The following is an 11,312-nucleotide window of genomic DNA, read 5'->3' as shown; positions in this document are numbered from 1 at the left end:
TATCTATATATTATTTCTTCTTAACTTACACAATTCCACATGATCAAACGTGGACGCCATTACTGTTTATAAATTAATAAGATATGATACTTACCATACTTGATTACGATTTACCATATCAATCAAATATAGTACTGGCCATAATAATTAAATGGGAAGTGATGAGAACTTTTCATTAGATGAGACGTGATTACTGTTTGCAACTTAATTAAATATATAGTTCTTACAAATATAGTAATACAGAGCTTACATACATAATTACTATTTACAAATTAATCAAATATGATAATTACCATAGTGATTAAAAGGAATTGATAATCCTTTGGCCAAATGTAGAGCTTACTAGACGTAATTACTATTCACAAATTAATAAAATATGTTTTTTTTTTTTATAACGAGGAGTTTCTTCTTCATGGACCCATGAATACCTCACAAGCCCATGAATCAAGGTAAGTACATGTGCTTGCACATGTGTGGGTGGTCTCACTAAGTCTGCTACGCGCACAAGGGGATATTCGAATCTACGACCTTGTGAATTATTCACATGTTCTAAGCACTTGAGTTAATCATTGGGAGTTAAAATATGATAATTATCATAGTGATTAAATGGGAATTGATGTTCCACTGGCCTAATATGGAACTTACAGTACGTAATTATTACTATTTACAACTTTATCAATCATATGCCACAGTGATTAACCTTTGGCCTTCAAGCCCCCTTCAATTACGGGGAAAAGAAAGGGAAATACAGTATGTACCAATTATTAATACAGTAATTAAATGGGGATTGATTAACCATTACAAATCTACGGAAATTGTCTTACATTAATTACCCGGTTTTGGGAATCCGGTTTTTCTTCATGATAATTCATCTTTGGGTGCAGAAGGTGCGGTGCCCTCAATTTCTATTGATTTTTATTTGTTTGGTTTTAAAATAAAATTATACTACACACTCCATTCTATTCTATTTTTCTTCAATTCAACAATACAATCATTACTTTTTATTTTTTTTCTCAAATTTAATAATAAATTTTCTTACATACTTTTTCTTAACCATTATTACAATTAATTTTTCAATACTAAATTCTCCAAATTATTTTTTTTTTGTCTTTTTCTCCAATTTTATAATAAATTCTACCACATACTTGTTCTTAATCATTATTACAACTAATTTTTTAATAATAAATTATCTTAACTATTTTGTCTTCATTTAATGAAGTGGAGTAGAGTTGTAACGCTACTCTGAAAACCGAACGCCCACTTTTTTACTCTACTTTATGATATTTCAAGCAAATCTTCACAAGTAAAAAATACATGAACTTTTAATTTTGTTTCATGCTCATCATGAACTTTTTTTTTTTACCATAAAAATCACGAGCTGTCATTTTAGTTTGACATTGGCATTCAACAATGCCTTGTCAATAGTGATAAAAAAGATCTAACAACATGATAGATGTGAAATCAAAATGAAAAATCATGATCTTTTAGTAGGAAAAAAATAATATGTGATAAATATGAGACAAAGATTACAAGAACAAATAAGAGGGATTGAGCAGAGTGTTCTCTCTTAATTTATTTTTCTTTTTTGAAAGTGAATTCTCAATTCGCATCACCTTTTAAAATATTATATATATATATATATATAACTTATCATATAGCTTAATAATTTTGGCAAGTTCCTATATAATTAATTAATTATTATTTATTTGTTTTAATTTTCCGTTGTCGACCCACCCATTATTATTTATTAATTTAATTTTTATGATTAACATCGGCCGAATGTCAAACCTTTTCCTTGAAGATTCACATTTTGGGTCTAACAGGTTAGCCAAAGCCCGGCCCAATGTCACAATTTAAATGTTTTAGTGGTCCGGCCCAGGGCCCAGCCCAATAAGTGAGAAGCCGCTCCTAACTGAAACCGCGTGTGGGAAGAACTAGCCGTTGAGGGCGCCAATATAACCCCTCCGACCGACGTTTCCTCTGCTCTGTCTCTGTTTCTCTCTCGCACACTACGCTCCGTCTCCGATCATCTCAAGTTGTCTTGGTTCTCTAGAAATCTTGAAAGGGTACACTGCTCGAGTTCGTCTGGGGGTTCGAGAGCGTTGAGCAGAGACTTCGCACCCTTATCGTCTCGATTTGTCTTAGTTCCAGGGTTTACTGCTCCGGTTCGTTCCAGGGGCTCGAGAGCGTTTGATGGCGAAGTTCTTTGACCTTTCTCTCTTGGCTAATGTGGCCTCAATTGTGGCCGATCGACCTGCTCGGATGGATTTTCCACTGGAGGTGGAAATCAGGGTATTCAACGAGGGTCTGGGTATGATCGCGAAAAAAAGATCAGTCCGGGCGAAGAAATCGTTCAAGAAAGCTGTGGATGTTGGGGCTTCCTTGATGATTGCAGCTACGCCTTCGAGAATCTTCAAGAAACGGCATCGCAAAATGGGTGTTAAGAGGGCAACAGTTGGTGATGGGTCTGCCTCTGCCCCGATTGTGGCCATCTACCCAGGACTGCCAATGGCGGTCCTCTCCACAATTCAGTCCATGGGCGGGTCTGATGTGAAGCTTATCTTGGAAAAGAAACTGACTTGCAGTGACATGAAGGCGGACCAGGGTCGGTTCTTGCTTCCACGTTGCCAGATCCTCGCGAATTTCCTCGATCAGGAAGAGTGGCAGCGGCTCGAGAGTGGAGGGAATATTTGGGTTCCAATCATCGAGCCCTGCCTCAGGGTCTCGACCCTCAGCCTCAAGAGGTGGAAGATGTCTTCCAGCCATGTCTTTGTGTTGAACACGGGGTGGAACAAGATCGCCCACAACCCGGAGTATGGGCTAGCAGAGGATGACGTGGTCCAGGTCTGGTCTTACCGAGTTGAAGGGAGACTTTGTTTCGCGATTGTCAAGGCCATCATCGGAGCGTCCGAGGGAAGCACTGAGCCGTCTTCTCCCTCCAGTACTGTGACCCACGTATGACGGCTGCATACTGCTCTGATTGGTTCGATAAATGCAGAATTTTCTTCCACGGTTACTGTTTTCCGATTATTCCATGAAATCAACTGATTTCATTATGAACCTTTTGTGATGTGTGTCACCGAAGTTAATTTGGGTGTCTAATTGTCGAGAATTCTGTTTGAGTTTTGGGATTTATCTCGACTCCATGAATTGTACAGTCACGATTTATGCTAAGTCAGTTTCGCTTTCAGTTTTCTCGTATGTGTGTGGGATACGATGTCTCAGTTTCCATAATTGCTCAGTTTATGTTCTTCTCTCTCTGTTTTATTTCCATATTCGTATCCGTCATTACAATTTTCAATGTGAGCCTAACCGACGTCGAGGTCGATGTCACACAGCCAAAGCCTCAGGTGTAATGATATGTTTCTCTGAATCATAACCAGAAACGACCTTCTTTGAACGTGTATGTATCGAAAAATTGGCATATCAAATTTCATTTCATCAGTCACTGCAAAATCTCAGTTCGGATGTTCGTATAACAAGTGAGGACTTTAGTGACAAACTGACCAGCAGAAAGGACAGAAATATATATCATTCAGTGTCAACAAGGCTACAAAAGCTCCAAGCCCGCACAACACTCTCTCGATGTAACAAGGACAAAATGAACTGATCATTCCTGTTTTCTAGCAGATCTAACAACTTCTCCTACTGTTATTCCGAAGACGTTAAAGATGAATGAGTTAAGAGCATTGCTTTTGGCCCCGTGTCAAACATTCAGTTGACGTAGCAACTGCACAAGCTTCCTCCTAGAGAACTACGTGAAACTTCCAGATTCTAATTCCTAATATGCAAATGCAACATAGTCAGCTTTGGGACTCTTGAAGGACAGAACATATAAGAATCTACAAGGTTTGGAAGCAAACTACGCAAAGCAGAAGAAAGGGGGCCCGCCAGAAGGAAGTAAGGTGGAAATCAATTGTGATGCTGCCCGGGACAAAGATTCATTTGCTGCAGGTGTTGGGAGTTGTGGCCAGAGACGACACTGGAAACCTGATCGCAGGACACGGATGCGAATATGGGTTGATTCTGTTTTAGGAGAAAAAGCTACGGCTGTTAAAAGTGGTCTTAAGCTTGCTATGGAGAAGGGATGAAACTCAGTTGTCTTGGAAACTGACTCAAAGATCTCGTTTGATCGTATGGAAAAGGAGAATTCAAAAGTCCCTTGGAAGATCAAGTCTTTATGGATGATATACAGGAAATTCAAGAGCAATTTGCGGGATGTGCAGCTGAGTTTCATAAGCAAAAGAAGAGCCAGCAATTGTGCAGATTGGGTGTACGTTTTGCTGTGTAAAGATGTAAGTAGCGATACTTACTTGACATTGATTTCGTACTTGAGTTGGAATGCTTCCGCAAAAGGTCTGGGTGGCTATTTGTAAATGATTTCTCTGTATTTGACTGTGGATGCAATGAATAAAGATGGGTGTTTGCGGTAAAAAAAAAAAAAGTTGCCATATCGAAAGTTACACGATACTATCAAATTAGAATGACTTGACATGTCGAGAAGCTGCTCACTTCTTCCTATCTTCAAAATATATCCTCTTGTAGAAAAAGAAATTGCTGCATGAAGGCTGCTGGTGGTTTAACCACTCAAAATGAACCATCTAGCCTTTACCAGTTATTCTGTTCATTCAAGGTTTAGTCTGCCCCATGTTTCTAAGGCCAAGAATTCTCTAGACCAGAGAGGCTTATGGAACCAGCCAGTCTGATCCACTCCGGGTTTCGAAAGAATTAACATGATAGAGTAATTTATAAGAAGTTTGGAATGATTGCAAGAGGCAAATGAGTCATTTTTATGATGTGGTTGAGTCTCTCCATCATGCAGGCTTCAGTTAAAGGATAATTGTGGAGCTATATATTACTTAATCAATTGAGAAAAGGCGGAATTTCGCATTATCTACTAGTTGTTACTGCAGTAAGGTGACCATTATCTTGCAACAAATGACTCAACAGACGACGAGAGACTAAAATCATATAAAAAAGACCGGCTATTCAGGTTAACTAGCTGGTGTTTCATGAGAAGGGTGGGGTAAGGGTTGATATTTCATGAGGCTAAAATCATATAAAGACTTTCCCTTGAGCACTAATGGTGGAAAAACAGCATATTCTGGTAATGTTAGATGAAAAAACTGCCTGCAGAGAGCTCTCTTTCTTATACTAGTGAACCTGGAAATAGACTGCCCCCTTGTGCCCGTTAGTGCCAATAACAAATGATTGTGATTCCCAAATTATGCAAAGGAATTGCTGCAAAGTTATTTTGGCCAAGAGGAGGAGGGGTAATGAGTAAAGATATCTATCTAAAAGAGGAATTGACCGAGCAGTTCATTTACAGTTTCACATGAACTGCACAATGTTGTTCCAAGTTGAAAACAATTCAACTTTGTGGGCTGAAACATGGGAGAAGGAGCAGCATCTACGCGAGAAATGAGAAGTGTGTGATCCTGTCACTATTCCGGTCGAAGAGATTCTTTATGAGGATGAATCAATAGTCTCATTAAAGACAACTGATGTAATCTGAACCTCAAGAATTACGAAGTTAGTCATTTCTGATAAGAACATTACTCATCTTATCGGAGAATATTGATCACTTGACTGAAAATTTACGGCAAACAAAAAATATTATTTCGTAAATATGTTTCTGTTCTTTAGAAGAGGAAGTGACAGTCATTGACATCCTTGCTGTAAAATGACAAGAATATGTTTTATTGATCCGTTTTGCCAAAAACAATTAGAGCCTAATCTGAAGAAAAAACCCACTCAAGAAAAAAAGAAAAGGGAATTGTAAATTAGACAATACACGAGCTCTCACTTTAACCAAACTCCGAACCACTCTCATTTGAGCATAGGCGTCGGGATTGGCGAGCAGGTATTCCTCGGCAACTTTGTACAGTCCCCATGGCTTTGTCTTTGCCTTGCTTAATGTCCTCCTCTTTCAGCTCCACACGGGCCTTCACGTAGTGCAGACACCCCCCACCATCACTGGATGCTATGAACTTTACCTCGTTAACCACCGAATCAATCTTGTCGAATGCTATATCGCTCTCGATCAGAGTGTACTTGCAGACAAGCTTCCCTGCATCAATTGCCTCGACCCTGTTCTTCAGCCACTTCAAGTGTCGACCTGCTACAGAGAACATGCAGAAGAGCAGGTGCTCGTTAGATTTCTCACACTAAATATCGAGCAACAATATATTTTACAAATGTGGTAGTGTTTTCCCTAAGGAAAAGAAATGTGAAAATGTTGCCTAAATCTTTACCATAAGCAAAGTTGGTCTCCTTGATGCTTCCAATACCCCCATCTGCCTCAACAAACTCAATGCTCTTGATGCCCTCTGGAGCGATTCCGGGGATGAGGTTGTGTGAGTCGAGGATCAATGCTTTGAATATCCTCGATGGAGTGATGGAAGTGTGAACTCCTGGGTGAAGCTGATTACGGCCATTTTCACCTCAAGTTAGACAAGCCAAACCAAGGCAAACTTCCTGTTTGGAAAGTAAAAAATATTTTAACTCTTGCTTAATTTAACTTGTTACCGGACAAATGCAGCCAATATTTTGAAGAGGGAGGACCCACCAATTGCCTTGGTTTGGCTTGTCTCAATATATTTTTTGGAAGAGAGAGGGACCCACCAGTGCCCTTCTCTATCTTTCTTATGGGATCCATAATTGAAGTTAAAGATAGCTTGCTTTATTTTTACCTTGTCATAATTTCAGTTGCCACCGACAGCAAGAACAAAAAAAAAAATTAACACAACTCAAACAAGCAACTGGCGGGTCCCTTCTTCTTCAAAATATTGGCCTCCTTTGTCTGATAGCAAGTTAAATTAAGGAGAGTTGAAAAATTATTATTTACTTCCCAAACAGAGTCAATCGAGAAACAAAAGTGCTAGTTGCTTCTACAGCTAGTGTTTAAGCTTGGAGGAGTCATAAATGGCAAGGCCACACAGGTTTATATAGGAGAAACCATTATAGTTTTCAGCATCGACTTCAACATTCCTTTTCTAGATGTTCATAATTAAGATATCCGTTGATGCTTCCTGTTAATGAACAAAATTTTGATTTAGGTGCAAAAAACACTTCAAGTACTCCATACGGTACTTGAGTTATTAATTGGGGTTTTGGGGTGTCTAATTGCCGAGAATTTAGCTGGGTTTTGGGATTAGATTTTGACTCCATGAATTGTGCAGTCACAATTAATAATAAGTCGGTTTTGCTTTCAATTGCCTCGGATGTGATACCTCAGTCTCCAAATTTCTCTTTTGATATAATTTTCAATTGTTCAATTCAATTCCCAAAATTTGAGCCCGAGCTACATCGAGGTCGATTTCACGCAGCCAAGGCCTCACGTGTAATGATAAGTTATTCTGAATCATAAGCTTAAGATGTATGTATAGTAAAATTGGCATCTAGGACTTCAATTCATTAGTCACTGCACCACAGGCACTGAGAATCTCAATTCGGGATGTTCGTATAACAAGTGAAGACTGTAGTTACAAACTGACTAGGTGAAAGGATTGAGATTATATTATTCAACGTCGAAAAGGCCACAAAAGCTACAAGCCCGCACGACACACACTCTCTCCCCCTCTCTCTGTCGATGTAACAAGTACAAGATGAACTGATCCTTTTATAAGTACATAAAAAGCGAACAAAATAATGTGGAAGCCAATTCTGTTTTCTAGCAGACCTTACAACTTCTCCTGCAGTACCCGGGAAGCTCAGCACTCCCAACCATGTACTCTGAGTTCTTGGTGCACTCTCCTAGGGCTGCCCACCTCTCACAACTGTCGTTCAGATCAGTGCAGTTCTCGCCTGCCCCCACGATCTTGTCAAAGGAATCAACATGGATCCACTTGGTGGCTGACCACTTCTCACCTTCGATGACAGGGCAGCCCGCATGGAGGCTGTTCGGGTCAGGCACGGCTTCCGGGAGGAGGCTGAAGAAGAGGAGGGCATCACCTCTTCGCGGTTTCACTGTTATTCCAACAAATGTTAAAGATGAACAAGTTAAGAGCATTGCTTTTGGCCCTGTCATTAAGTTGTTCAACAGATCTCTTTTGCTATATTGTCTCAAACACTCAGTTGATATAGCCACTGCACAAGCTTCCGTTCAATCTTTTCTTGCTATCCTTGTTCAAGTATGCAATCCCAGAGAACTCTACTAAACTACCAAATTCTAATTCCTAATATGCAAAAATGCAACACAACCACCGGACTGAAAGTTACACAGATGCTACTAATCAAGTAAGATTGAATTGATATGTCGAGAAGCAGCTCTTTTTTTTTTTTATCTTCAATGTTTATTCATGTTTATAAGACAGACAGGCTTATGGAACCAGCTGGTTTGGTCCAGTCCAGGTTTAGAAGAATGAACAGGAGTAACTTTTATGAAGTTTGAGAATCACCCTAAGGGGCCAATGAGTTATTACCTGCAACACCCTTCTTTGCGCAATCCGATAGATCCTCATCTGTGGTTGAGGCTCTTCGTCGTGGAGGTTCCTGTTAAAGGAGAAATGTGGAGCTATTACCCACTGTATTGAGTACGGAGGCCATTATAGACGACAAGAGACTTTGATCATATGAAAACTATCAATTATTCAGGTCAACACACTGAGATTTTGCATTATTTACTAGTCTTTACAGCAGTTTGTTTCAGTCAAATGAAGAAACCCAGAAATAACGGGGCAGTATGCCCGGAACTGCCAACAAATGTAGGATAATGTTAATATATCCCCAGCTGTTAAGTTGGCCCACCATATACTTCAGTAATACTCGATAGGAAACAAAAAGATTTCCTAGCCCAGAAAAGTTGATGATCATCAAACAGATTAGCTGCACAGATGACATGAGATGAGACTAAACTAACCTCTGCATTTGGAAAAACTGTTTCCCCACCTTTCTCGACATCAGTAAGATACATGAGCACAGTTGCCAAGCGGTGTCCACCACGAGCAATATTTACCTTGTCGGTGAAGTAATCATAGTGCGGATCATACTTCTGGCCATATTCATATCTCAACACCTGAATATCTTCTCCGTTTTCTGAAGATTATGATCACATAATATTACTAGGATTTCATTCCAAACAAAGACGGAAAGTCAGTTAACATGTGCTCACATCTAAAACACCTACAAGTCTTGCTTTTCCAAACTCAGCTCATTCGAGGGATAAACACAGCTTTACAGATTATGATTTGACAAATAGATTCAAAAGACAAATAAGAAAAAAATTTCTCAAGCTCAATTCAAAATGATAACACATTCTGATTCTATCAAGATAATTCTGTATGCCCTTAGAATCTGAATGTAATAACCTGGAGAAATTGATTGTTTGTCTTATGATCCAAGAATATCCAATTTTACACTCCACAACGAAAGGAAGAAGATTAATATTTCTAGTTAGATTCACCAGCACTATGCAAATCCTAATAGAGCATTGCATGAGTAAACAGCAGTACGAGGTTCCTACATAAATCAACAACAAAAGGACAAAAAAAGGCCCTTGAGCATTAATGGTAAGAAACAGCATATCCCAGTAATGCTAGAAGAAAGAACTGCTCATAGAGAACTTTATTTCTTATATATATATATATATTGTTTAATAAAGATCCAACTTCAGTGTAATGTTCCATATATAATGGGAACATGCTCAAGCAAATCATACCTTTTGGAAGAAAGGTCCATGTAGATATCTTCTCTTCTATTCCAGCAACAATAGGATCCTGAGAGGTTTCCAAAAAAGAAACATTACAGATAAAACCAAGCAAAATAATCGCTCAGCTATAAAGCATCTTAACAGATATGAATAGAGAATGACACCTTCTAGAAGGTCATCATTGAAGAAATCAAAATCACAGAGAAGTAACCAAATGCAGAGAAGTATTTCTAATAGTGGGAAACAATATCAGTTCAAATTTGCAAAAGGCAAGGAACAACACGAGTAATACGCGACAAAACTTTACGTGATACGACTCATCTTTATTTCTTGCCACAGGACAACGAGTTAATGTGCTCTACTAGCTAAGTAATTTGTTTTTTCAGGTCCAGAAAACAAGACGGAAGGCATTAGAGAAGTGGAATTTATGATGGAACTGCTACGGCATATTCTATACATTGCCGAGGATAAGTTGGATCTAGTTAACTTTCGCCGTAGTGGGCATCCTGTATTTTGTTGCCATTATCTACCACCCCGTAGTGGTAATTGAGCAGCTCTAGAAGGGGCACTACTTTTAGGAAAGTGGGTCAGCAGCATTTTTTCTAGTCTAGAAATAGCAATAAATAAGGTTCAACGAGAAACCAACTCTAGAAGAACTGAGTATGAAATAAAACCAAAGAACCGTTGAACTTCTATCTTTCCGATGACATTCATCAATTTCCCAAACAGGGGTGGCACGATAAGTTAGCAATCTAAGCAGATTCGCTGAATCAAAGGGTTATAAAAATGCTAGCAGCATTCACTTCTGATCCGTTCATTCTGCAGCTAACATCCAGCGCAATATTATCACGTAGTCAATCATTTGGTGATGAGTACTATAAACATAGATATCACAAACCTGATATGATCACGATAAAAAATTGCTACTTACCCCGTATAATTATGCACATGGTATTGCACTGATGCAAAACTCAAACCTAATTCGAGCAGATGAAAGTCTAAACTCATTATCATATTTAAAGAGATACGAACAGAGCACAGAAACTGGAGAAACCTTGGCCTTTGGGATAAACATCCCGGAGCTCGTCCGAACTTCACTGAGCTTGCTCTGCCCGGACAGATTGTCCGCCACAGCAGATCTCTTCAGCTCCGACTTCGCCTAAAACACCAAAAACCACACAATTTTAGACACTTCCAATCAACTCCGGATCAGACACAGCTCAAACGCGAGAAGATTCAATCAAATTTCAATTCAGAAACTTACGAGAGAGATCAAGTGGTCGCACTCCAACTCCGTGAGGAAGCCTTGGTACACGAACGCCCTACAAAATTATCGAATTCAGCATCCAAAGGGACTTGACAAGCAGAAGGCAGGGGGACGAACTCGGCCTTACCTAGGATTCCAGGAGACCTGCCTGACCTTAGCAGGGGAGATGATGGAGGTGGCGGAAGCGGCTTGTGAGCTGAGGCATTGGAGGAGGACTGAGCAGATCGAGAGAAGGAAGAGGGATTGTAGGAACGGAGGCAGTTTCATGGCGATGATGGGCTCTCCGACGGTGATCGGCGTTGAAGTTGAAGAGGATGATGACCGACTGGATATTGATTTTCCGGGGAACTGTTTTGACATTTTGGATCTCCGTTTCGTATTATAAAATCATTAGTC

General features: G+C 39.5%; 3 protein-coding genes across 3 annotated transcripts; 1 reads left to right on the top strand and 2 right to left on the bottom strand.

Annotated features, from left to right (window-relative positions):
* The first annotated feature begins 1,983 nt into the window (after positions 1–1,983).
* Positions 1,984–3,190, top strand: LOC116208757 (B3 domain-containing protein At1g05920-like). The gene has a single exon (XM_031542308.1). The coding sequence runs from the start codon at positions 2,194–2,196 to the stop codon at positions 2,959–2,961; it is 768 nt and encodes a 255-aa protein (XP_031398168.1). The 5' UTR covers positions 1,984–2,193; the 3' UTR covers positions 2,962–3,190.
* A 2,465-nt stretch (positions 3,191–5,655) lies between these two features.
* Positions 5,656–6,658, bottom strand: LOC116208981 (major allergen Pru ar 1-like). The gene is made up of 3 exons (XM_031542557.1): positions 6,625–6,658; positions 6,255–6,443; positions 5,656–6,118 (listed from the first exon to the last, which is right to left on the bottom strand). The coding sequence occupies exons 1-3, from the start codon at positions 6,656–6,658 to the stop codon at positions 5,808–5,810; spliced, it is 534 nt and encodes a 177-aa protein (XP_031398417.1). The 3' UTR covers positions 5,656–5,807.
* A 780-nt stretch (positions 6,659–7,438) lies between these two features.
* LOC116208861 (probable prolyl 4-hydroxylase 4) lies at positions 7,439–11,312 on the bottom strand. The gene is made up of 7 exons (XM_031542425.1): positions 11,044–11,312; positions 10,914–10,971; positions 10,704–10,808; positions 9,659–9,716; positions 8,861–9,036; positions 8,424–8,493; positions 7,439–7,968 (listed from the first exon to the last, which is right to left on the bottom strand). The coding sequence occupies exons 1-7, from the start codon at positions 11,274–11,276 to the stop codon at positions 7,673–7,675; spliced, it is 996 nt and encodes a 331-aa protein (XP_031398285.1). The 5' UTR covers positions 11,277–11,312; the 3' UTR covers positions 7,439–7,672.

This window comes from Punica granatum, chromosome 5, assembly GCF_007655135.1.
Source record: "Punica granatum isolate Tunisia-2019 chromosome 5, ASM765513v2, whole genome shotgun sequence".
Taxonomy (NCBI): domain Eukaryota; kingdom Viridiplantae; phylum Streptophyta; class Magnoliopsida; order Myrtales; family Lythraceae; genus Punica; species Punica granatum.
Note: the sequence above shows the minus strand (reverse complement) of the source record. Positions and strands in the feature narration are given on the sequence as shown.

Excerpts from the sequence above, each read along its gene's own strand:
- LOC116208757 (XM_031542308.1), top strand. The coding sequence starts at position 2,194 with ATGGCGAAGTTCTTTGACCTTTCTCTCTTGGCTAATGTGGCCTCAATT.
- LOC116208981 (XM_031542557.1), bottom strand. The coding sequence starts at position 6,658 with ATGGATCCCATAAGAAAGATAGAGAAGGGCACTG. Across the intron at positions 6,444-6,624 it reads AAAGATAGAGAAGGGCACTG|GTGAAAATGGCCGTAATCAG; the intron begins GTGGGTCCCTCT and ends GTCTAACTTGAG. Across the intron at positions 6,119-6,254 it reads GGAGACCAACTTTGCTTATG|GTCGACACTTGAAGTGGCTG; the intron begins GTAAAGATTTAG and ends TCTCTGTAGCAG.
- LOC116208861 (XM_031542425.1), bottom strand. The coding sequence starts at position 11,276 with ATGTCAAAACAGTTCCCCGGAAAATCAATATCCAGTCGGTCATCATCC. Across the intron at positions 10,972-11,043 it reads CAGGTCTCCTGGAATCCTAG|GGCGTTCGTGTACCAAGGCT; the intron begins GTAAGGCCGAGT and ends ATAATTTTGTAG. Across the intron at positions 8,494-8,860 it reads CAGTTTTTCCAAATGCAGAG|GAACCTCCACGACGAAGAGC; the intron begins GTTAGTTTAGTC and ends CTCCTTTAACAG.